Below are 25,850 nucleotides of genomic sequence, written 5' to 3'. Positions count from 1 at the left end.
ATGGGCAAGATGGCTGCCGCGGCGGTTGCGCCGGGGCTGGGGAACTGCGACTTCTCCGACCTGCGGGAGATCAAGAAGCAGCTTCTGAGCGTGGCGGAGCGGAGCCGCGAGCGCGGCCTGCAGCACAGCGGGAAATGGTGCGGGGGGCGGGGGCTGCGCCTCCCCTGCTCTCGGGCATTGTCCGCCGCGGGCGTTGCACTTGCTTCTGGGGTGGGGGCTCTCACCGGGCCCGGGGTGCGGGGTCCGGCCGCCGGGCCCCGGGGGAGGGGCTGAGGGGTGCGGGGTCCGGCCGCCGGGCCCCGGGGGAGGGGCTGAGGGGTGCGGGGTCCGGCCGCCGGGCCCGGGGGGTGGGGTGCGGGGTCCGGGTGCGGGGCCCGGGGGGGCGGGGGCTGAGGGGTGCGGGGCCCGGGGGGGCGGGGGCGGGGGCGGGGGGTGGGAGGCTGAGGGGTGCGAGGTCCGGCCGCCGGGCCCGGGGGGGGCGGGGGCTGAGGGGGGCGGGGTCCGGCCGCCGGGCCCGGGGGGGGGGGGGCTGAGGGGGTGCGGGGTCCGGCCGCCGGGCCCGGGGGGGGCGGGGGCTGAGGGGTGCGGGGTCCGGCCGCCGGGCCCGGGGGGGGGGGGCTGAGGGCTGCATAACCTGTGTGAGAGCTGAGGGCTGCGGGATGCTAATTTCATCCTGGTCTCTTGGTTTCAGGGCCTCCGAGCTGGCGTTTGCCCTGGATCCTTTGCCTCTGGGCGATCTGCCTGCTGCTCCTGCGCTCACGGAGGTGGGGAAGGCAAAGACAATGGCATCAGCCAATATCGGGCAGAGTGACCTCCCCTGGCACCCAGAAAGGTTTCCCTTTAATGGGTGAATTGCCGTGCCTGAAGAGACCTCAAGGCCTAGCAAAAACAACAAGAAGTCCCGTGGCACCTTACAGACAAACAGATGTTTTGGACCATGAGTTTTTGTGGGACCTTTTGTTAGTCTTTAAAGTGCTACTTGACTGTTTTTTTTGTTCCAAAATATCTGTTAGTCCGTAAGGTGCCAAGGGACTTGCTGTTTTTGAAGATGCAGACTAACCTCTGATACTAGTCACCATGCAAGGCCTAGCAGTGCATCCTACTATGTTCAGGTTGAGAGTAGCTTCATCTTTATTACATGTGCATTTAGACTGCTGCGGTCAAGCCTCTGCTGTATTATGGCCAAGGCTGTGGATCTTCTTATGCTGCTGTTCCTTGACCTGGTTGAGTGCCGTGCACATTTGTAGCATACATAGTACCTCAGCTGTGTTGCTTAAAGAGAATAAAACAACAGACTTTTAAAAGTTTTTGTCTAGGGAATATGATTAAGGTCTGTTGTGGAATAGAACCATGTAACTACCTGAGGGCCGCTCCCATAGTGTAGAGAGCTTTGCACTGAGAGAACCTCCTCAGAGGGAGTTTAAACTTTCCAAAACCATTACTTGTTGGGCTCAAAAGTGAATTTCTGTTATATAGAGGAATGATGATGGTGTGTTTTTCTTCAAGAACATTTTAGGTGTTGTTTGCATTTGGCTAGCCAAACACTCTTCAACATAAAGTTCCACATGATTTTTTTTGTAGCTCTTACTGAGGAATATACTGGGCCCAGGCTGTAAAATAAAATGTGAATAGTTGGAACTAGAACAGTTAGTAATGATCTAGTCACATTAAGGATAGTATCCAGATACATATGTGAAATGTATTCTAATAAGCAATTAGTTTGTGGAGTATTTTAGTTTTTAAGTAGGGGAACTATGGAAAAGTGAATTAAAGCAATATTATAGAAGTGCATTTAAACACATACGTATCAGAAATTTAAAATGAGTCCCATACTAACCATAAATTGATCTCCATTTATACCTACTTAATTACATGTGTAGTGTTGTCTTAAATAGGGTATGCTTAGCTATGTATATGTATAGTGGCTGAAAGGTCTACTGGGAACTATAGAGTGAAGTCCCAGATTTTTGTCTGTCTTTTGTAAAAGTATATTAGGTTATACATCTAACTGTAATACATAAACTTCAAAACCAGACAAACCCATCTTAATCGTTAATCGTCTAGTTTGACCACCTGCATGTTGCAGACCATAGAGCCTTATTCACCCCGATCTGTAATAAACCCATAACTTCTGGTTGAGTTACTAAAGTCTTCAAATCATGATTTAAAAAATTCAAGTTACAGAAAATCCACCATTTACTCTAGTTCCCGGTCTCTACTGCAAATACATCATGCGATGCATCCTAAGATTGTGTTACCATATTTCATGGCCCCGTCACACTGACTCATGGTCATCCTGTGATCAACCAATACATCAAATTTCCCTGCTTCTCTGTCACTTCCAACTGATAAGTTCTCAGTTTAGAGCAAAAAATTGTGTTAGTCCCGAATTGCATGACTTTGCCCTAGTAAATTTCATCCCCTATTACTCTGGTCTTCAAGGTTCTCCAAATGCCAAAATGTCTGTTAATGCAGCGCGTTAAGGCAGTAAAATCATAAAAACAAGAATGTAATAAATGTGGCCGATCAGTGGTGCATCTAGTACAGTGTCCACTTTTGTACGTTGATCAATACTAGATGCCTCAAATGCAATTATAATCTAATGGATAGCTGTGGAATAACTGATTACAGAGGAAGTTTCTTCACAATCCTATCTATCCCTGTCATATCTCTTGGAACAATTCTAATTTTAACTTCTCATATGCAAGTCTTTTGGTCTCAAATAACTTTCTTGGCCTATCTCTAGATGATGCCTGTTTTTTTTCTTTTTTCTTTTTTTAAATGTTGTGATCAAAACTGAGCATAGTTTTTTCAAGTGGATCATAATTGGTTAAAGATAGCCTGGTTTCTTATTACACCAATTCAGGTTATAAAGGATTCATTATAAAGCATGGCTAAATATAAGTCCTACAATAAGTCTGTATGGAGGCAGTGTAATGGAGGGTTTGAGTTTAAATTGGCAGCTTAAATTCTCAGTTTAATTACTTGTGTTCCCCGTCTGTCCTTGCCCCATCTAAATTTGTACTTTATTCTAGTGGTTGATCACTTAATATTTTATTTTCTGGAATTTCACTGATTTGGTGCATTATTTCAAACTAAGATTTAAACCTTTACATGAAAGGACTTGGTGGTTGGGATGAAATGAGAATTTGGGGGGAGGGTCTGAAAATGTTAATTTGGTGTGGCAAAGAGCTGCCAGAGCAGTGTGTTTTCTTTTTTCCTTCCTAACAATTTGTCGTCATGAGAAGACTTTTAAGGAAGTCCAAAACTGAGTTCATAAATTCTCTCCTCTTTAGGAGGATGCTCATGATTTGGATGCCTACACGTTAGCTAAATCCTACTTTGATCTGAAGGAGTATGACAGGGCCGCATACTTTCTGAGGGGCTGCAAGAGCCAGAAGGCCTACTTCTTGTATATGTATTCCAGATACCTGGTAAGACAATGAAGACATCCATCCTTTAACACAGAATATGTCCCTTCTGTCTTCCCACAGAGCCCTGTGGGTTACAGTCTTCCACTTATTCTCTTCCCCACAATCATGTTGAAAGCCGGGTTAATCACTTGATTCCCTGCTAAAGCTAACAGAATTTTTGGTGGTGCTGTTTGGAGCTGGAATTAAGTGCTCTTAGCAGAATTATACTGCAACCTGTGGCATAATATATTGTAAAACTAGTTTGTTTGTTTGTTTTCCTTCTGTTTTTACAGTCGGGAGAAAAGAAGAAAGATGATGAAACAGTTGATAGTCTGGGTAAGGATCTGTTTCTCTCACCTGAAATAGAGAACGCAAACCAATGAAAACAGAACTGCCAACAATGTATCTTTATGCTAACTATGCATGCTTTGTAGCAAGAGAGATGATGTGATTGGACAGCACAGATTTGCCTGTAGGGCTGAAGTATGATCTTACAATCCTAAAGGCAGTGGCCACAGATTCTGGACGATTGATCCATTCCTAAGGAATGTAGGACACACTTATAGACTGGAGGGCTGGGATGTCTTTCTGAAGACTTGATCTCAGGCAGGGTTCAGCAGCCCCTGGCACAGGTGCCAATTTTCATTGGCACGCATGCCTGGAGCTCAGCCCCACCCCACCCCACCCCACCCCCCCACGCAGCTGGGAGCTTGCTCAAAGCCATTCTGCCTGTGGATTGACAAAAGACCAGCTAATGTTACCAACTGCCAAATAAACAGTAAAGCTCTGCATCTTTATTAATAAATCTGTTATAAGGAGGACTGTTTATGATTTTAAGAAGTATAACTGGCCCTTGGACTGTGCATAAAGGTCAAATTTCAGCAGTCTGCCTCAGAAAGGTTGCTAACCCCTGCTCTAGGACTTATTTTAGGGAAGTTTTACAGCCTGTGCTGTATAGGAGATTTGGCTTTGGAAGTTATCTGTCGTACACACTTTTGACTCTGAGAAGAATTAGAGGTCATAATGGATGAACACCTGCGATACTGTAGCAAAAAGAACTAATGTGAGCCTTGGATATATGAAAAGGGATACACTGTTTATACAGTGTTGGTCAGGTTGGTACTGGAGAACTATGTTCAGTCCTGGGGGGCAACATTTTAAAATGTTCAGTTTATCAAAAAAAGAAAAAAATTGAGCTTTTTGATACTTCAGAAAAGTTTATTCCAGCTGTTGCATTCCTGAAGGTTTAAAATAAATAATTTACTGCTATATTTAAAGTAAAGCTTTTACCTTGTTTTCTATGATTCTTGTGTTGTTCTAATTCTTGTGTTGTTCTAATTGCTTTATATTTTGGCAGTTTTTGTAAAAAGTGTAACTTCTAACACAGTCTTTTTTTCTGCATGCCAGATGGATTGCAAGGGTGCCCTATGTGTTGCAGTTAACTGTTTTGGGGGGAACTCCACATGTTAATGCATCTAATATTGTTAACCTGCTTAATCTTGGCTTTTCACTTTGAATTGTTTTCTTCCTGCAATCAGGTTGCAGTGCCTGTCTCCTGATGTGCTCTGTGTACAGTTCCATTTTTCTTTCATTTTATATCCCAGTTCACGGAAAGTATCGTTTGCTACTTTTTACTTTTGTGCCCCTACTTGTCCCATTCTGACAGACTCCAATCTAGGTCTCAGTTTAACTGGAACCTGGCTTTTATATGGTTGTGGTTGCAATTCAGTGGACCTCATTTCATCCTTTAAATTTACCAGGGCCATCTTTTTCCATCTCTGTCCCCGTTCTTCAGGCACAGGGTAGGTACGTGATGCCTCTTGTTGACCTCCAGTATTTATAAACAGAGAGAGCACTTTTTTTTGGGTAGGTTTCTTACAGTTAGCAATGTTCTGGTTGACACTTTCTCTCTGGATTACTTGCTGCCCTGCAAGGAGAACAGAAGCATTCTAATGCATTGTGTGTAGTCCTGCTTCTCTTAACTCTTTTTCTTTGTTTCTTTTACTTGCCCTGCTAATTTTGTTGTGTGGTCTTAACTATTTAACAGCCATAATTACAGTCTGCAATATTCTGTGTTTCAAGGCTGCAGTCACTGTACGTGTTTCTTCCCCACTATATTATTTTTAATTCATATGGACCTCTCTTGCTAGCAACTCATCAGGTAAATAATTTATTAGTCTGTGAGGATTTTTTGGGGTAGGTTACAGGGGTTCCTTAGCTTGTGGAGTTCTGTCATGTTAGATCGCAATTCCAACAGAGGTACAACTCACTTACTTACCAGATAAGCAGCTGGGGTCACTAATGTGGTTGTCAGAAGTCACCAAAATAGCATCCTGACAGGTCTCTTTCTTTGCCCAATGATAACTGTTCGGCTGCTGCATGCATGTGCTCTTCCTGTGTGTTGCACTGACTGCACAAATAACCAGCCCAGCAGGCTCCAAATGAGCCCCCAAAGACCACAAAACTATATAAGAATCAAGGGCACCTAGCCAAGTTCATTGTAAATGAAGCACAGTAATAGCTTCCTGGGATCATATATCTATAGGTTGGCTAAGGATGTGTGTCTGAGACAATGGACTCAGATCAGTCAGTGACAGGGATTCATCACTGCCCCTTTGGCTGGATAAAGACAACTCCCTTGGACTACATTTTTATACTCCGGTACAAACAAGTTATGCATCACTCCTATGTATCAGGTTGCTATGCTCTGACATACCTAAACACCGCCAGTTACCTTCTATATGGGGATTGAATCGCTATCATGCTGTTAGTTTTAAACCTTGTCCTGAAGTCGGTATCTGTTGTTTGTAGGTAGAGTGTTGGTACCAAAATGTTTCTTCACAAGGTATTAAGTTATGATCCCTCTGGAATATGATTCCAGCCTGTGCCTAGCACCGTTTAGCGCTTTACACCCTTAACACTGCTGACATTAAGTTCTTTAGCAGAACCTGCCTCCTGATCACAGTTTTCTTTGTTTTATTTTAGCAAAATATTGACCATTGTGCCTAGTCTTCAAGTCGCACACCAGGCCTATGATACATTGGCTTACTACAACTTGATTAGTATATAAGTATTGTTATTTTTAACAGTGAAGATGATTAACCATAGGAACAAACTGCAAAAGGATGTGGTGGATTGTCTGTTTCTTGGATGTCTTTAGATCAAGACTCTATATCTTCCTAAAAGATGCTTCTATTCCACCAGAAGTTATGGGCATGATAGAGGAATTACTGGGTGAAATTCTGTGGCCTGAGATTACATTAGGTGATTGTAATAGTCTTTTTCTGGTCTTTAAAATCTTTCTAAGCAGGTGACGCCTCAGCCAACAAAGGGTACAGAAAGTACCGTGATAATCACAAAGTCATCTGTACGCTTCTTTTTGTAGGCCCCTTGGAAAAAGGACAGGTGAAGAATGAAGCACTAAGAGAGCTAAGGGTGGAGCTTAGCAAGAAACACAAAGCACAGGAGCTGGATGGCTTTGGCCTTTATCTGTAAGCATCTGGAGGTTTTCCTTTGAATTTTTGACTGAGGAAGTGGGATGGGGAATGCAGGAACCCCTGGAGCACTTTGTGCTTTTCCAAAAGGAAAACAGGAGGAGGTGGTATCTTTCTGGAGAATTATCAAACAATGTTTTTCGTGGCTGGTATGATGTCAGCAAGACACTCTCCAACCACATTAAACGGAGAGGTATGTATTTCTGTGCATCGGCTTTGCATTAAAGTATTAATTTGAAGTTGGGGCGATAAAGCTTTTTTCTGTCTGGAGATGGAAGTGAACATCTGGCTGTGTGTGCTGGGGAGGTATTATTGACAGTGTTTTGTACTCGTTTCCATCTTCATATTAAGACTTATTTCACTCTCTTAAGGTTTGGGCTCAGTAGTATGTCCTATACTAGTTGAACCTCTGTAGTCCAGCACACTTGCGACCTAATTGGTGCTGGACGAAAGAATTTGCTGGATGACAGGGGGGTCGATATTGTCTAGCACATTACCAACACTTCTATTGCTTACTGGGCTCTTAAAAGTTATTTAGGAATAAATTGTAGCTAGATAATAGCGCGGAACACTCAGAGCTAGGATTGGTGGCCACCAGGGGTGGAAAAAGTACCTAAAAAATTTACTTGAGTAAAAGTGCAGCTGCTTTCACTTCTGGGTCCTTGAGTACAATAAAGATGTGTATTTGTGTGTGCATGTGTACTTTTATGCTAGTTTTCCAGAGGGACACTGGTGGCTGGTGCTTAAGTACACACCCCACCCCACCTCACCCCTGCAGCAGCTGTAGTTTTACTCAAGTAGCTTTTTGAGTATTTTTTCCACCTCTGCTGTAAATATACTTTATGGGACCATGGGAAACTTGGCCACACCCCTGATAACTGGTCATCCAGCTAACTAAAATCACACCAAATTACGAATGTTGCCAAATGAGAAAGTGCCGGACTAGAGAGGTTCAGCCTGTGGTAACTGCCACTACATTTTGGTTTTCAATCTAAGTCTCTGTGTATGGTGTTTCATGTTTCTTACAGCTTTGTTGTACCTCCGTGCATAGCTCTTTAGGTTCAAGGAGAAAGGAGGTTACATCTGCTGCAGAATATGGGAGATAACTGCACTACTTTGTACATGTTAACCCTATTTAAAATTGCTGTAACAGAGTGGATTGATTTAAATCACCGAATGGAAAACGTTTAGAATCTAAAGTTCAGATCATTGATTTTAAATTGCCTCTTCCGTTTGTGTGTCCTTTGTTCCCTATCTTTTAATCCGTTAAGAGTACATGAAGGGACTTTCTCCCTCTTATCCCATACCAGCTCACTTTGCTTAAGAGCCTTAAGAAGGATGTTGTTGAAGGCTTTCTGAAAATCTAAAAATGCTATATCCACTGGATCCCCAATGTTGTCATGTATGTTGACACCCCTCAAATAATTCTAGTAGATTGATGAGGCATGATTTCCCTTTACAAAAAACGTGTTGACTCTTTCTCAACAAATTATGTTCATCTTAGAGTCTGATAATTTTGTTCTTTACTATACTTTCAAGTAGTTTGCATTGTACTGAAGTCAGGTTTACCATTCTGTAACTGCTAGGTTCCCACTCTGGAGCGCTTCTTAAAAATTAGCATAATATTAGCCATCCTCCAGTCATTTGGGAGAGAAGCTGATTTAAATAAGCTACAATCTACAGTTAGTAGTTCTGCAATTTCCCATTTGAGTTCCTTCAGAATTCTTGGATAAATGCCATCTGATTCTGGTGATTTATTACTGTTTATCAATTTGTTTCAAAACTACTCTGACACCTCAATCTGAGACAGTTTCACAGATGTGCCATGTAAAAAGAATGGCTCAGGTTCGGAAATTTTCCCTTGCACGCTTAGCTGAGAAGATGGATGCAACAAATTCTTTTAACTGCTCCACAGTGTCCTTACCATCCCTGAGTGCTTCTTGTGACATCTTGATCATCCAGTTGCCCCACTGATTCCTTAGAAGACTTTCTGGTTATGATGTATATGTGCCAATACTTCTTGTGTATTTGGCTAGCTGTTTTTCAGATTCTTTTTTGGCCTTCGTAATCACATTTTTGCACTTCATTTGTCAGAGCTTGTGCACCTGTCTAATCTAATCTACAAGTTAGAGTGTGACTCACCCTCACGGACATTTAGCATTAGCCGTTTGTCATACATTTGCTTGTGTAGCCCACTGGTCAGTGTTTCTCTTGTCTTCCCCTTTGCGCTTATTCCACAGAAGATGTGAGTCTTTCACAACTCAACTTGATAGTCCGGCTCTTTAACTCAAGCTGTGAAAAGGTTCATGTTCTTAATTCTGGAGTCTTGGTTCAGTTCCCAGTATTGGCCTAGATGACGCTGGCACACGTATAAGTGTGATGGCGTCCAAGTGACTGGACTTTTATATTGAATGGGGAAGTCATTTTATGTGTCCACTGTATCTGTTGGCCCCAAACAGTGTGCCAGAAGGGCCATGTGAGATTTCTAATGAAAGATGTGGATGCCCTGAACCTGTGTATGCTGCTAATATGTCTGTATCATGTTGGTAGGTAGAAGGCAAAAAAGCCGTCCAGTAGCACTTTAAAGACTAACAAAATAATTTATTAGGTGACGAGCTTTCATGGGACAGACCCACTTCTTCAGACCAGAGCCAGACCAGAACAGACTCAATATTTAAGGCACAGAGAACCAAAAATAGTAATCAAGGTTGACAAATCTGAAAAATTATAATGATAAGCAAATCAGAGAGCAGAGGGGCAGAAGGAGGTAGGGGGAATCAAGAATTAGATAAAGCAAAGTATGTAAAAGAGCCCCTATGATGAGCTAGAAAATTCCCATCCTGGTTCAAACCACCTGTTAATGTGTCAAAGTTGAATATAAAAGAGAGTTCAGCAGCCTCTCTTTCCAAACGGCTCTTAAAGTTTCTTCTCAGTAAACCACAGACTTTCAGGTCATTAACAGAATGGCCCACTCCATTAAAGTGCTGGCTGACAGGTTTGTGAATCTGGAGCATATTTATGTCTGTTTTGTGCCCGTTAATTCTTTATCTAAGAGAGTTTGAAGTCTGTCCAATACACAAAGCATGTGGGCATTGTTGGCACATGGTGGCATATATGATGTTAGTTGAGGAACAGGAGAATGTGCCCGTGATTCTGTGGATAACCTGGTTAGGTCCAGTGCTGGTATCTCCAGAATAGATATGTGAACAAAGTTGGCAACAGGCCTTGTTGCAAGGAAAAGTCCCAGGACTGGTGTTCCTGCAGTATAGACTGTGGTTGTTGGTGAGAATCCTCATAAGGTTGGGAAGTCGTCTGTAGGAGAGAGCAGGCCTGTTACCTAGGGCCTTCTGGAGTGTGGCATCCTGATTAAGGATAGGTTGTAGGTCTTTAATAATGTGTTGCAGTGGTTTGAGTTGGGGGCTGTAGGTAATGACCAGTGGTGTTCTGTTCTTGGCTTTTTTTGGGCCTGTCTTGGAGTAGCTGGTCTCTGGGTATTCGTCTGGCCCTGTTGATTTGTTTTTTTTTAATTTCTCCTGGTGGGTAATTCAGGTTAATGAATATTTGGTACAGATCTTGTAGTTTTCGGTCTCTGTCAGTAGGATCAGAGCAAATGCGATTGTACCTAAGGGCTTGAGTGTAAACGGTGGATCTAGTTGTGTGTGCAGGATAGAAGCTAGAACAATGTAGGTGAGTATAACGATCAGTGGATTTTCTGGTAGAGTGTGGTACTGATCAGGCCATCCTCGATTTGTACTGTAGTGTAGGTAGGTAGAGTTACGGGTTTTAGCTCTGTAGGGCTACGTCTACACGTGCACCCAACTTCGAAATAGCTTATTTCGATGTTGCGACATCGAAATAGGCTATTTCGATGAATAACGTCTACACGTCCTCCAGGGCTGGCAACGTCGATGTTCAACTTCGACGTTGCTCAGCCCAACATCGAAATAGGCACAGCGAGGGAACGTCTACACGGCAAAGTAGCACACATCGAAATAAGGGAGCCAGGCACAGCTGCAGACAGGGTCACGGGGCGGACTCAACAGCAAGCCGCTCCCTTAAAGGGCCCCTCCCAGACACACTTTCATTAAACAGTGCAAGATACACAGAGCCAACAACTAGTTGCAGACCCTGTATATGCAGCACGGACCCCCAGCTGCAGCAGCAGCAGCCAGAAGCCCTGGGCTAAGGGCTGCTGCCCACGGTGACCACAGAGCCCCGCAAGGGCTGGAGAGAGAGTATCTCTCAACCCCTCAGCTGATGGCCGCCATGGAGGACCCCGCTATTTCGATGTTGCGGGACGCGGATCGTCTACACGTCCCTACTTCGATGTTGAACGTCGAAGTAGGGCGCTATTCCCATCCGCTCATGGGGTTAGCAACTTCGACGTCTCGCCGCCTAACGTCGATTTCAACTTCGAAATAGCGCCCAACACGTGTAGACGTGACGGGCGCTATTTCGAAGTTACTGCCGCTACTTCGAAGTAGCGTGCACGTGTAGACGCAGCCTAGTTGTATTAGCAATATTTAGGGCTAAGATTCACAATAGAAGGTATGAACTGAGCCCCAGCCAGGATATTGGGCTAAACAGCGGGATGGAAACCAGATGTCGAATCCACATCTCAGAAATATGGGACTTGCCAGTGGAATGCAGCCCACTGGTCAGGTGACCTGGGCTGAGCAAAGGAATGGAAATCAGATGCCCTGGCATCATTCCACCTACCATGTAAATGACTGGGGCGTGCTGGCAAAACCAGTGACAGTGGCATTTTGCCACAGCCGCTCACCTGGGTCAGATGACATTGACCCTCTAGGGCCTGATGGGAAGAAAACAGGGTTTTTTCCCTCCGCGGGGGAAAACTATAAAAGGGGACTAGAGGTCCATTTTGAGAAGTCTTTTGCCTAGAAAGAGTCTTGTGTCTTGTTCCTGTAGCAAGGATCCGTATCCCAGTGTGCTGACCCCAGCTGGCCAGATCTACAATTCTCCAGTGATTAAAACTATGTAACCTGGAATCTGACCCCTTATCATCGAATACTAGTACTGGAAGGGACCTCGAACTAACTAAACTAAACTAAACTAACTAAAACTAACATTTTAACTGGTTAGTCAACGTTTTAATGGAATGGGCCATTCTGTCAATGACCTCAAGGTGTGTGTGTTACTGAAAAGAAATTATCGCTGCTTTGTAGAAAGGGAAGTGGACGAATTGACATTTATATTCAAATTCGGAACATTAACACATGGTTTAAATCGTGATGTGAACTTTGAGTCACTATAGGGGCTCGTCTGCATATTTAACTCAGTCTAATTCTTGATCTTCCCCCCCACCCCTCCACTCTCTGATTTGCTCACCTTCATTATCTTTTTCTGATTTGTCCTCCTTGCTTACTGTTTTTGGTTCTCTGTGTCTTAAATATTGAGTCTGTTCTGGTCTGGCTATGGTCTGAAGAAGTGGGTCTGTCCCACGAAAGCTCACCTAATAAACTATTTTGCTAGTCTTTAAAGTGCTACTTGACTGCTTTTTGTTTTGACTCATATTTAGCTTGTGATCCACTATAACCCCTAGATCCTTTTCTGCTGTAGTCATTCCTAGACAATCTCTCCCCATTTTGTATGTGTGAAACTGATTGTTCCTTCCCAAGTGGAGCACTTTGCATTTGTCCTTATTAAACTTCATCGTGTTTACCTCAGACCATTTCTCCAATTTATCCAGATCATTTTGACTTAAGACCCTATCCTTCAAAGCAGTTGGAACCCCTCCCAGCTTGATATCATCTGCACACGTAATAAGCGTACTTTCTATGCCAATATCTAAATCGTTGATGAAGATACTGAACAGAACTGGTCCTAAAACAGACCCCTGTGGAACCCCACTTGTTATAGTTTTCCACCAGGATTGAGAGCCATTAAGAACGACTCTGAGTGTGATTATCCAGCCAGAAAGCTATCAGATTGGTTTGACATGATTTGTTCTTTACAAATCCATGCTGGCTATTCCGTATCACCTTACCACCTTCCAAGTGCTTGCAGATGATTTCTTTAATTACCTGCTCCGTTATCTTTCCTGGCACAGAAGATAAGCTGACTGGCCTGTAGTTTCCTGGGTTATTCTTATTCCCCTTTTTATAGATGAGCACTATATTTGCCCTTTTCCAGTCTTTTGGAATCTCTCCTGTGTCCCATGGTTTTCCAAAAATGATAGATGAAGGCTCAGATACCTTCTCTATCAGCTCCTTGAATATTCTAGGATGCATTTCATCAGGCCCTGGTGACTTGCAGACATCCAGTTTTCCTAAGTGATTTTTAACTTGTTTGTTTTTTTATTTCAGCTTCTAACCCTACCCCTTTCCCACTAGCTTTCACTATGTTGGGCACTCTTTCATCAGACTTCTCAGTGAAGACGGAAACAAAGAAGTCATTAAGCATCTCTGCCATTTCCAAGTTCCCTGTTACTGTTTCTCCCTCCTCACTGAGCAATGGCCCTACCTTGTAGACTTTCAGAGACTTTAAAGAATCAGCACAGAACAGTGCTGGCCCCTCTGATATTTGCATCAATAACTGTAATTGATGCATGTAAAGTATCACTTTAACAATTTTTCTCTCTAACCCTCTTATTTCTCACTTTGTAAATAAACCTTTAGCTGTTTAGACCTGAAGGATTGGTGAGCATGGCGATTTGGGTAAGATCCAAGTGTATATTGACAGGGGACTGTGGCTGGAGACTTTGGGTCTCAGAAGAGAGATCTGTGGAGTTGGTGAAGTAGATTTAATAATCTCTCACCTCAGTTGAGGGTTATTAGTCTGGGCTGGTACAGCAGCTGGGAAGTCTGTGGGTTTGCTTGTGTGACTTCTGGCTGGCCAGTGTGGCTGGCAGAGATGCTTTTGTGGCTGATGGACTTACCTTAGTGAGAAGGAAATCCCAGCCTGGAGCTGTAAGTGGCCAAGTTTTGAGCAGTTACCCTAGATGGATTTTTCTGGCTGTGCCCAGAAGCCCCATTGTATCACAGCCAGCCACACTGACAACTTTGAAGGTTAAAAACATGCTTCATACTGAGATCAGAGGCCTAGTGAAAGGGTGTATAGCTATTAATGGGGATTCTTTATAGCCTAGTAATGAGGAGAAGATTGAAGTTAATTAAGCACAGGTAGGAACAGAAGAGAATCACTCAAGTGTAATTGAATGAGGTTTGTTTTCATCACATGGAAGCAGACAACTAAAAACCAATGCGTTCTGTAAGTACTTTTATACAAATTCTAGAAATCTAAAATGTGGTTTTTTTGGAATGCCCGTTAGTAAACGAGGATAAAGAAATCATAAACTTAATGGCATGGTGACAGTCAGTGGCACATGGTAATATCGGCATGCAAAATACACAGTAATAATGAGTAGATTGTGCTGTGGGAGACTGGCATGGTCTGTGAAAAAAGGCATAGAGTCAACTACAATAAAAATCTTAAATCAAGCTGTATCAGAATCTCTGTGGACAGAAATTCTATGTTTGAATAATAGGATTATAGCAGTAGGAATAGACTAGTGGCCAGGATAGTCATGGTGACTGTGAAATGCTCAGGTTGATTTGTGAGGCTGCCAAAACAAGCCCACTAATAATGGGGGATCTCAGCTATCGCCGTACTGACTGATACATGTCACCTTTGAGTGGGATACAGAGGCAAAGTTTCTGGACATCGTTGATGACTGCTTTTAGAGCACAACAAAAAAGCAGTCATGCAGCACTTTAAAGACTAACAGAATACTTTATGAGGTGATGATACAGACTAACACGCAGCTGCAGACTTCCTCTCTGCTTTTGTAACAGCAGGTTCTGGAACCCCCAAGGGTAGAGGCCGTTCTTGATTTAGTCCTCTAAGTGAAGTGTAGGATCTAGTCCAACTAAACGTAGCTAAACTGCTTGGTTTTACTGACCATAATACAACTCTCAGTGGTTCCCAACTGGGGGTCTGTGGAACCCAGGGGGAGGGCTGCGAGTTTATTTTTGGAGGACCAGGAAAAAAATAAAAGATAAAACTTATCGTGGAAAATAAGTTTTAAATAAATTGCAGGTGCAATGATTATTAATTTTAAATTAAATCTCTTCCACTAATGTTGTTTGCTGTCTGAAAGTCTGTGCTGTGGTTTCCTTTCTCAGTTAATGAAGTGTACATAGCAGCTAGAATGGGCTTTGGGGGGGGCCCGTGGGTGAGTTGGCAGGTGATTGGGGGTCTGCACTAGTGAAAAGGTTGGGAACCACTGATCTAACTAATGTAAGATCCTTGTGGGGAGGACCATCTCAGTCAAACCCATCACAGTAACATTTAACTTCAGCATGAGGCGCAACACGAAACTGAGAAATCTAATTAATGGAAAATAAATTGAACAGTCACAAATGTGAAATGCCTGTAATCGGCATGGAAACTTTTTTTTAAAAAAATCAAAGTAGAAGTTCAAATTAAATGTGTACTGCCATTTTAAAAACCAGTAAGATGACCACCAATAACCGATATGGCTAAACAAAATACTAGGTTGTTAGAGGCAAAAAGGCATACAGTAAACCCTCGAGTTACATGGGGTTGCGTTTCTGCAACCCCTGCATAACTTGAATTTCCATGCAAGTCAAGGGGAGACGGGAACCAGGTTCCTGGCTACCCTGGCTTGCAAGAGCCAGGAAACTGACCAGCCCAGGAGGACTGGTCTGTTTCCTGGCTCCCAGAGTGGCAGAGACCTGGAAACCAGGGGGCAGCCTGGTTCTTGTCTCCCCGCAGCTTACTGCTTCCAGGACCCAGGGACTGCAAGTAGCAGGGAGCTGGGAATCAGGTAGCAGCCTGGTTCCTGGCTCCCCTCTACTCCTTAAAGCTGGGAAACTAACCATTGCTGCTGCCCTGCTCAGTTTCCTGGCTCTGCAAGCGGAAGGGAGCCTCATCAGAGACCGGGAAATAGCTCCGGTGAGGGGCGGGCATGTTGTTCGCAGCTGCTGTCCCTGACAGGAGTGGTTTCTTGTCAGGGCGGCAGCCTGACTCGTGGCTGCTCTTGACAGGAGCAGGAAGCCTCTGGCAGGAGCAGGTTTCTCCACTGCTGTCAGGGACAGCAGCCTGACTCACGGCTGCTGCTCCTCACTGGAGTGATTTCCCACTCTGGTCAGGGTTGGCAGTTGCATTAACCCGAGATGCGCACAATTTGACTGCACATATCTTGAGGGTTTACTGACTTAAAAATTGGAAGTCAAATATTTTTGAAGCAAACAGAAAGACATATAATCTCTGACAAGTCTAAGTGTAAAGGTATACACAGGCCAGTCAAAAATTTCAAGAGCAATTAACAAAAGATTAAGTAGCAAAAGTAAATAAATAAAATTAAGTGCTTCAGAAGCAGGCAGCGTCCTATATAATCAGTGGGACCTGTGGACAACCAAGTTGATAAAGGCGTGCTTGAAGACAAGGCCATTCCTAAGAAGTTACGTGAATTCCTTGCATCCGTGCTCATTGCAGAGCACACGGGGGAAGTTCCCAAACATGAGCCATTCCTTTTAGTGACCAAACTGAGGAACTGCCCTAGACTGAGGTGGTTTTGGAACAGATTGGTCCCCATGACTTCTTCTTGAATTCATCAATGTTCCTTCCAATTTTTTTTCCATCCACGTGTGGAATAAATGTTATGTCCACTGAGGCATAAGCAGTTGTGTGGTACCAAGAGAAGCACATGCTGCCAGCTGTTGGGAGCTGTGGGGGGCTCTACTAATCAGATGGCTGGTAACTGAATTTCTCCTGGCTGGCCACCCAAGCTCCCAGATGGTATTCACCCAAGAATTCTGAAGAAACTTAAATATGAAACTGCAGAACTTATGTAACTTATCACTTTAATTCGGCTTCTATGCCAGATGGAAGGTAACACCAATTTTTAAAAAGGCGATCCTGGCAGTTACGGACTAGTAAACCTAATTTCAGTACTAGACAGACTGATTATAGTAAAGAGTAGGATTGTCAAACACAGGTTAACATGATGTACCGAGGAAGAGTCAGCGCAGCGTTCATAAAGGGAAATCGTGCCTCATCAATGAGAGAGCAGGGGGCAACAAGGTTGACAAAGGTAATCCACTCTATACAGCATTCTAGGAGTTTCCCGTGCCAAAGGCTATTAAGTAAAATCAGCACTCAGTGGATAAGAGGAAGGAGGGCCTCTTATGGCTCAGTAACTGGTTAAAAGATAGGAACCAAAGTGCATGAATAAAAGTCAGCTCTCAGACCAAAGAGAGGTAAGTAGTGGTGTCCCCCAGGACCTGTACTGGGAGCCATGCTGTTCAGCATATTCATGAATAATTTGGAAAAGGGGTAAAACAGTGAGAGGAGAAAATTTGCAGATAATATAAAATTACACAAAAATAGTCAAGTACAAAGCTAATTGTGAAGAGTGGCAAATGGAGCTTACAAAACCGAGTGACTGGGCAACAAAATGGCAGATGAAATTCACTGATAAATGCAACAGAATCCCAACTCCCCAGACAAAATGGTGGAGTCAAAATTAGCTGTTACTTCAGGGTGTCTTGAGAGGTCACTGTAGCTAATTCTCTCAAAACACCATGGTCCTTAGCCTGTCCCCAGAAGCTGGGAATGCAGGACAGGATGAATCAATTGAAGATCACTTATTTATTCCCTCGGGAGCACCTGGCACTGGCCACTGTCAAAAGACAGGATACTGGATTGGATGGACCTGTGAGCTGATCCAGTGTGGCTGTTCTTATGTTTTCACTGTTTGAATTAGATGCAACCATGATAATGGTCCTGACCCTACAGATCTGCAGCAGGATTTGAGTCCCCCATCCTCTCCTGACCTTTAGATTCATGGCTTGGACTCTTAGTACTTGCTGAAGTACTTTGGAAACAGGCCTTGGAGGGACAGCTTGATGCACCCTTTCCATGTGGATTACTTACATAGTTAATAGTCATCTGTAGAACACAGATACTCAGGAGTTCTAGATTGTATCCCTGGCTCTGGTACAAGAACGTGGTTTACAGTGGTTAAAGTTAGGATGACCAAAACTGGTTCAGTTATTCTCAAAGGTTCTATGATGCAGTGGATAAAATTGTGTCTAGTTTTGTTACAGACGTGAATTGTGGGCCCATAACAAACTTGCATAATCTCTGTGCTTATTTATTTTAAAAAGTGGCCTGTGTTCAGAAACTTCGCTGATTTCTAGGTTGGGGTTTATGGTGTTAGTGGATAATGTTAGTTAATTGCATGAGAATTCAGCCATTCAGGAGGAGTGGGATTTGAACTCCTGGTCTATTCACTGCTCTCTCCTAAAATTTTACACAAGTTTCTATAGACAAACATTACCTATGTAAAACTGATATTGAAGGAATGAATGCATCAGAAGTAGCCATGTGGCTAAAGAATAGGTCCCTGTGTGCATTAGGTATTTTGCAAAATGGCAGACAAAGAAAGTTGAGACACTGATGAAAAGTTTGGTGGAAAGGTGACCTTTTTAATGCTTCACTCGGTACCACTTTTTCAAACTACTATGAAAAAGTCAAATAAGACTTAGAAGTTTATACTCTGGCTTGATTTTTGCTGCCTCAGTTACATTTTTATAGAATAAAGCAAATTTGAGGCTCCTGCTAAACTGATCTCTAGTGCTGTTGCTGCACCTTAATAGGAAATTTGTCACTGGGGAATTTGATTTTTTTTTCCTTGTAGTCCTGACAGTTTTTGAGGTAATGACCAGATAGGTACAGCTGCCAGAGGTGAGTGATGCAAAAAGTTATTTTGGTATCTTTCTGTACCTTAGGTATGGTGTTGTGCTGCGGAAGCTGGATCTGGTGAAAGAGGCCATAGATGTGTTTGTTGAAGCTGTCCATGTTTTGCCTTTGCACTGGGGAGCTTGGCTGGAGCTCTGTAATCTGATCACAGACAAAGAGATGGTAAAACCTAGTTTTTATTTGTGGTACAAGCCAAGGGTTGATGGAATAATGTCTTGGGATTGGCATTGCCTTTGGTTATATTCTCTGTTCAAAAGCATGTTAGAAAGCAAGGGAACCTTTACATTGTTAGTTTGTTGAAACTGCTGCTGTGCTGCAACTATTTGCCATCAGGCAGTCTGAAATGCATTACCGCATTTCAGTTTTATGGCTTGTGTTATGCAGGAGGTCAGAGTAGATGATCTCAGTGTCCCTTTTGGCCCTAAACAAAAATCTATCTGTGGTCAGGACTGAATCCATTTTATAGAACTATGTGCTGTTAAATTGATCAGATCCTTTAATTCATGCTTGGTCTTTGCACCACTGATGAAGTTACCATCTAAGGACAAGGCTTTGCTGCCTTTGTCCTTGAAAGATCTGGACACTGAGTAAAGAGAGTGCAGATGTTTTTCCTTTGCTGCACAAGGCATTGAGGTGTGTGGATTGTCCTCTTAGTGTGTCTGTTTTTGTTTGGTTGTTGCCAGCTGAAGGGCCTGTCCTTGCCAGACACCTGGATGAAGGAGTTTTTCCTGGCACACATTTACACAGAGCTGCAGCTGATAGAAGAGGCTCTACAAAAATACCAGAGTCTCATTGATGCAGGTTTTTCCAAGAGCACCTACATCATTTCGCAGATCGCAGTTGCCTACCATAACATCAGAGGTCAGTGAACTCAACTGGTGGGTGGAGGCTATCTCCTACTGCAATCTCAGCAACCATCAGCAGCACTTGCTGGTTTTCTGCCTTCCTCTGTCTGCAGATATAGACAAAGCTCTTTCTATCTTCAATGAACTAAGAAAACAAGATCCATACAGGATAGAAAACATGGACACCTTCTCTAACCTGCTGTATGTTCGGGTGAGCACCTCCTTTCACCCCCATTCCTCTGCAGTAAAGTATTTTACAGCTGCTTAATAAAATATTGAGTTAGCTCAGTTCAGTCATATGAATGCTAATATCTCTCTGGGCATAAACTGACAGCGGTTTTCTTTCCCCTTCCTCCCCATGGACTGGTATGCCAGATGTGCTTTTCTAATCTACCTCTCCTCTTCCCTCTGGAATGATGTGTCACTCATCCCCTCAGCAGTCTCCTTCCTCTTTCCTAACAGAGCATGAAGCCTGAGCTGAGTTACCTGGCTCACAATCTGTGTGAGATTGACAAGTATCGTGTGGAGACATGCTGTGTGATAGGTGAGAGGTAGCTCTTCTACTAGTTTGTTGCTGAGGCTATAAAAGGTGGGAAAGCAGCTTACAAATCCCTTTCCACAGGAACTGTTAGCAGGAGTGTTGAGGCTGTGCTTGCTGAAGCAACTCACTCAAGGTAAAACACCACATGAAATGGTATTAAAACAAAAGAGGTTAATGCAGTATTGGCAGCGTATGCTGGTGGTGGGCTTTCTGTGCAGCTCTGAGATCCTGGAATACTGTTGTTTGGTTCTGGGCACATGATGCCTAAAAAGATGTATGCAATTTATTAGGTTTTGGGATTGTTTTTTCCAAGGTAAGGGGTGGGTCTTCATTGGTTTGCACAGATGAAGTGAACTGAACAAAAGTACTGGGGACCAGACCGGGGCTTAGACTTATGCAATGAATTAGATCTGACGTAATAGGTTTCTCCCTTCTCTAATTTAGATGCAGTCTGTGACATCTATTTTTTTATCTGTTTCCTAATCCCCTTCTTCTTTCTCCTGTTCACTTTATTCCTGTGACTGTCCTCTAGGGAATTACTATAGTCTACGCTCTCAGCATGAGAAAGCAGCACTCTATTTCCAGAGAGCCTTGAAACTTAATCCACGGTACCTTGGAGCTTGGACCCTCATGGGACATGAGTACATGGAAATGAAGAACACATCTGCAGCTATCCAGGCTTATAGGTGTGTGTGCAGGAGTCATGCAAGGCAGTGAATGGCCTCTGGGTGTGTATGACGTAGTGACAGGTTTGGACGGAAGTGGAGGAGTATCTTGCGTGGAACTGTATTTCATTGTCCATACTCCTAACCCCATGAGCTGACGTGCTTTGTTTCCAAACACTTACACCGCTTTCTCTCTTCTTTGGCAGACATGCAATAGAGGTGAACAAAAGGGACTACAGAGCCTGGTATGGACTGGGGCAAACCTATGAGATCCTCAAGATGCCATTTTACTGCCTGTATTATTACCGACGAGCCCACCAGCTCAGGTAAAGCTGCGCTGGATTTCACTGGTCAGCTAGCTTGAGACAACGTGTTCTCAGGTAGCCTGACTGGCTGTTCCCTCTCACAGACCCAATGATTCCCGTATGCTGGTTGCTCTGGGAGAGTGTTATGAGAAACTCAATCAGCTGGTGGAAGCTAAAAAGGTAAGTGTTGCGGGGAAGTCTGGGGATCCAGGTGGATACCAGGGAAGCAGGCACAGGCCACATTAGTACTCCCAGGTCTTCCCCATCCATTACTTTCTAGGTGCACTAAGGGACAGTGATCAGAATGGCTATTCTATCCCAGTCCTGACCTGGATCCTAGGCTGTGCAGGGAAGAGGGGCGGGAAAGCTTTGTGCAGTCTGGCCCTGCTCTTAGCAGGTTCCTGTTATAATTGTGACATCAGGGGAAGAGCTGCACTAACCACCTACCCAGAGCAGTTGGTGAATGTCTGTGGTGGCCTTCCAGAAACCTGCTCTCTTCACACAGTAACTGGGTCTGTGGGTGACCAGGGTGCTCCCACTGTATGCTGGAGAAGACATTTTGCTGCGGTATGTGACTTTCTCCCTCCTTGGCAGTGCTATTGGAGAGCTTATGCTGTGGGAGATGTGGAGAAAATGGCATTGGTGAAACTAGCCAAGTGAGTATGGCTCAGCATTTATCCTCAGTTTTCTCATAAACAACGCTTTGAGATCTGAAATGGTAGTTATTCCTCCACTGTGGTGTGAGTCGTATCCCTAGGGCTGTGGCAGGGGTGGGATAACTACATCCTGTGGGTCAGCTCATGCTTGCTGCTTAATTAATGGTGTGACCTGCAGGTTCCCCACCCCTGCCATAGGCTGTTGAGGGGCACACAAGGGAGCCTTTATCCCCAGGGGAGGAAGGGAGCTAAGTAGGTTGCAGATCCTGTCCTAGAGAAAGGGAAGCATATTTGCAGTTGATCCTGGCTCATGAAGACTCAGGCATCAGGCAAAAGACATTTTGCTTCTCTCTCTCAGCTCCCCGCAGATTGCTAAGGGGTCTGTGTGCTATGAAGATCGTGTAAAACACATAGCTTGTGTGAAGCATTACAGTTGTATTGATTATCAAATTGTTTAAAGCAGCAAGCCCCAAGTCTTGGTTTCCTCCCTCCCACCCCACCCGCCTCAGCTGGAGACACAAGCCCTGGGTCTCCCTGCAACAGGCAGGAAGCCCTGAGCCATGGCACACGATGATTTTTTTGTCTGTGGATGAATGGCCCATGATAGAAAAATGGTTCTCCACCCCGGTCTCTGGAAACCCCAACACTTCTCATGTCTTGCCTCAGCTCTGCAAAAGAACTTCTAGTTGTGCGTGTTCTCAGCTGAGGGACCCAGAAGTCCAAGACACTGGCAAGCAACTTTAATAACTAGTTGCTATCCTGATGCCCTGTCTCTGAGGCCTTGGGTGTGGTCTGTCTGTTTCCAGGCGACTGGGCCTGGTTGCAACTAGTAAAGCAGAGTCCAGAACTTGCCTGTCTTGGGGAGAGAAACAACAGACAGACAAGTTCTTGCTTTTGGATCTCTTCCACGCTGTTATGGATCCAATTTCTTTCCTTTCCCAGACTGCATGAGCAGCTGAATGAGTCTGAGCAGGCTGCTCAGTGCTACATCAAATACATCCAGGATATCTACTCCTGTGGGGTGAGTTAATGGCAGAGGGACGGGGGAAGAAGTGAGGACGAATGATGTAGAACTTCCTTTGAAACCAGCTCTTGCTGTTTCTACGTTGTGTTGTAGGAGATTGTAGAGCACCTGGAGGTGAGCACTGCCTTCCGCTACCTAGCCCAATATTACTTCAAGTGTAAGCTCTGGGATGAAGCCTCTGCTTGTGCTCAGAAGTGCTGTGCATTCAACGATGTGAGTAGCCAATCTCCAGTGTCCCTGTGTTCAGGGGACTCTTAACTGTATCTTTCTCTTCCGGGAGTCAGACCAGCTCTTCCGTTGGAGGAGCATGGGCTGCATCTTCCTGGAGTGGACGATCCTCATATACGTGAGAAGACCCCCTGTGCTGCTGCTCGCCTGTTTCCTACTGCTGCTTCTTAGTAATTAGTTCAAGCTGTGCCAAGAGTTGCACTGGTTTGGCATTCAGTATTTTAAAAATGACTTAGGACTTGACGCCCTCAGATCTCCAGTAGGAAATCCTGCCACCTTTCTGCAGGGACTAATGGACTTACTGCACAGTATCCTCCTGGAATCTGCCATGTTCCTTGTTACCTGTGATCTGGCGCACAGTGCAAAGGATACAGCAGTAATTGGGATCCTGGCATATTTGGAATCTGAGATTCTCTTAGGCTATAGTTGGGTGCTCTAGATTTTGATGTCAGCCTAGGAATTGTTGCAGATACCACCAGCATAAAACCTGCTCCTGAGCAAAGCTGTTCAGAACGTTGAAAGAGAAGACTAGAGACTGAGTCTGTCTAAAGTCTGTTATTGCCAAGCTATATGGCGGAATCTGCCCACATTCTATAGTGAAGTGACAGCACATATCCTTAAGATAATCAGGTGTGCAAAGGAAGTAATCTGTGTGCCATGGGGCTGGGAAGAGCATATTAAATACTCTTTTTCTAATCTTAAATCTTGCTGTTAATAGATGGAAAAACCAACATCTTTCAGTGCCTTGAAGCCACAACCTGCATTAGATATGGAATTGACTTACTGTATTCTGACTCTTTGCAGACAAGAGAAGAAGGGAAGGCCTTGCTGCGGCAGATTTTACAACTACGCAACCAAGGGGAAACCTCCTCCACAGAGATCTCTGCTCCCTTCTTCCTCCCTGGGTCGCTCTCATCCAATAACACTCCCACACGGAGAGTATCCCCATTCAATCTCTCTTCAGTTACGCCATGAATTGTGCTGCAGCCCTGGGCCAGTCAGGAGCAACTGGGGACTCAAACCCATCCTCCGGGGAAAACCATCTCACTTCTGCAAAGCTTCGGTTTGTTACTGCCTTCTGTTGGAGGCAGAAATTCTGAGAACTCATAGCTAAATACAGCTGCTGTGTCCGTACAGGCAGTTATCACTGGGGAACTAACATGACGTGCCTGTGTTGGGATGTCGGCAACCCCTGCTTCTCACTGCCACACTCCCAGGCCTGTGAGAAGCAGCTGCTTTCCCCCGAGGGGATTCACTCCTTGCCTGAGTTGAAGTTGTTCTCTACTCTTACCTCTGAACTCCTTTCAGGGGCCTCCTGTGACTACTGCTGCCTACTGCAAGAACTGGCCATGCTGGCTTCTCTGAGGACTTTGTTCTGCACCTGCACCGAAGCCATTCAGCATGCACAGTAAGAATGACATCTCAGCTTTGCTGCTGTGGAGAAAGGGAAACAGTGCTTGAGGATTGAGAAATGTCAGTCCTAAGTGTCCTCGCCCAGAAAAGTGGGTGCTGCTCGGTCTCTGTCTCCAGATGCCTGTGCTTCTCTGTGAACTGGCCAAGCAGCTAGTGATAAAAACATCATTAAATGTCGGTAGGCATGTCGCTGTCCCTGGGTATTGCTGTGATACAGATTTCCTTCCAATTATAACGCAAACAGTTGAACTAATTGTAGAGAAGATCCCATTTTCCATAAGTTCATTAAGAAGGGAGAAGGGGGTGGTGGCCAATAGCTACCAAGGGCAGAGCTGATTAGTCCTGTTCAGTGTCCTTTGGAGTAGTCTGAGTCTTTCAGACTAGCGTAGCATTTTGTTTGAACTTCCACTGCCTGGGGCAGAGGTGGGGGTTAGATGGGCCTGGAACATGATGTTTTACCATTGACATCAGCAGTGTAGTGATTTGGCTGTTCAGTTTCATTCTGCAAACTGAGTATATGGCACAACTGCTGCAGGTGCCTGGTTTGTCCAGCTGGTTGGAGCTTCTGTGCCCTTCCGTGAAGGCGCAGGTTCGAGGAGGGCAGGGTATGTTCACTTTCTTTCTACACTGGCATTCTGTTTGATCAAGCCTGGGAAAGACTGTTTGACCAGAAATCTGTTTTCCTGCAAGCCTGTTGCGTATAGTCTGGAGCTGTAAATAACAGTTGCCCTCAAATAACTGTGGTTCTCCTAGGCCAGCGGTTCCCAACCTTCTGCAGATGCAGATCCATTTTAACAATTCAGGAAGACTTGGCGTCCCAGGGCAATGCAAACATGGGGGTCGGGGGGCGGGGTGGGAAGAGAACAATTCCATAACTAGCTAATTTTGCACCTGAGACGTGAATATAAAATTGTGCCCCTCTGGTCTATAAATTCATAGTTATTTCATAGAAAAGGGAAAATACATTAATAGTAGTAATAATAATAATTATAGGTTTGTTAGTTAATTATTTTATTATAGTTGGTCTGAGTTGTAGTAGGGGAAGACCCTCATTCCCAAACTGCTCCCCCGACACTTAGAGGCTGGAGGGGCTGGGGTTGGAATCAGACTTGGGGGCTGAGGGAGTTTGGGGAGCTGGGGGCCACACTCAGGCTAGGGGGAGATACAAACAAAAAATGAAAACTAACAGATCAGCTACATAGAACAGAAGGAGGCAAAGGGGGGGAAGGTGGAAGGGGTGTGAAAATTACTGCAAGAGTCTATTAAGTGGCTTGCCCAGGACGACTATTAGTATCAAAAGTGGAGAAGCTGTCTTTATAATGAATAATTGCTTCTCTATTGATTAGAGGTAGCTGCTGGATGTGGCAGCGTTAAGGAGCTGCCCGTGGCTCCTTTAAGAGCCCCACGCAGCTCCGAGCTGCTGGCGACCCTTAACAAATCTAATCATGACCCGTGTTTGGTTCCCGACGCATAGGTCGGGAATCCCTGCTCTAGATGCTGTCCCTGAGGTTCCACTCG

At 44.5% G+C, this 25,850-nt stretch overlaps 1 protein-coding gene across 1 annotated transcript; it reads left to right on the top strand.

Annotated features, from left to right (window-relative positions):
• Positions 1 to 24,517, top strand: CDC23 (cell division cycle 23). The gene is made up of 16 exons (XM_075009864.1): positions 1 to 137; positions 692 to 764; positions 3,297 to 3,434; positions 3,707 to 3,749; positions 6,799 to 6,904; positions 18,685 to 18,817; positions 19,339 to 19,516; positions 19,614 to 19,711; positions 19,963 to 20,044; positions 20,574 to 20,727; positions 20,913 to 21,032; positions 21,116 to 21,191; positions 21,606 to 21,667; positions 22,610 to 22,688; positions 22,785 to 22,904; positions 23,724 to 24,517. The coding sequence occupies exons 1-16, from the start codon at positions 1 to 3 to the stop codon at positions 23,892 to 23,894; spliced, it is 1,770 nt and encodes a 589-aa protein (XP_074865965.1). The 3' UTR covers positions 23,895 to 24,517.
• The last annotated feature ends 1,333 nt before the right edge of the window (positions 24,518 to 25,850 follow it).

The sequence above is a fragment of the Carettochelys insculpta genome, chromosome 15, assembly GCF_033958435.1.
Source record: "Carettochelys insculpta isolate YL-2023 chromosome 15, ASM3395843v1, whole genome shotgun sequence".
In the NCBI taxonomy this organism is placed as follows: Eukaryota; Metazoa; Chordata; order Testudines; family Carettochelyidae; genus Carettochelys; species Carettochelys insculpta.
Note: the sequence above shows the minus strand (reverse complement) of the source record. Positions and strands in the feature narration are given on the sequence as shown.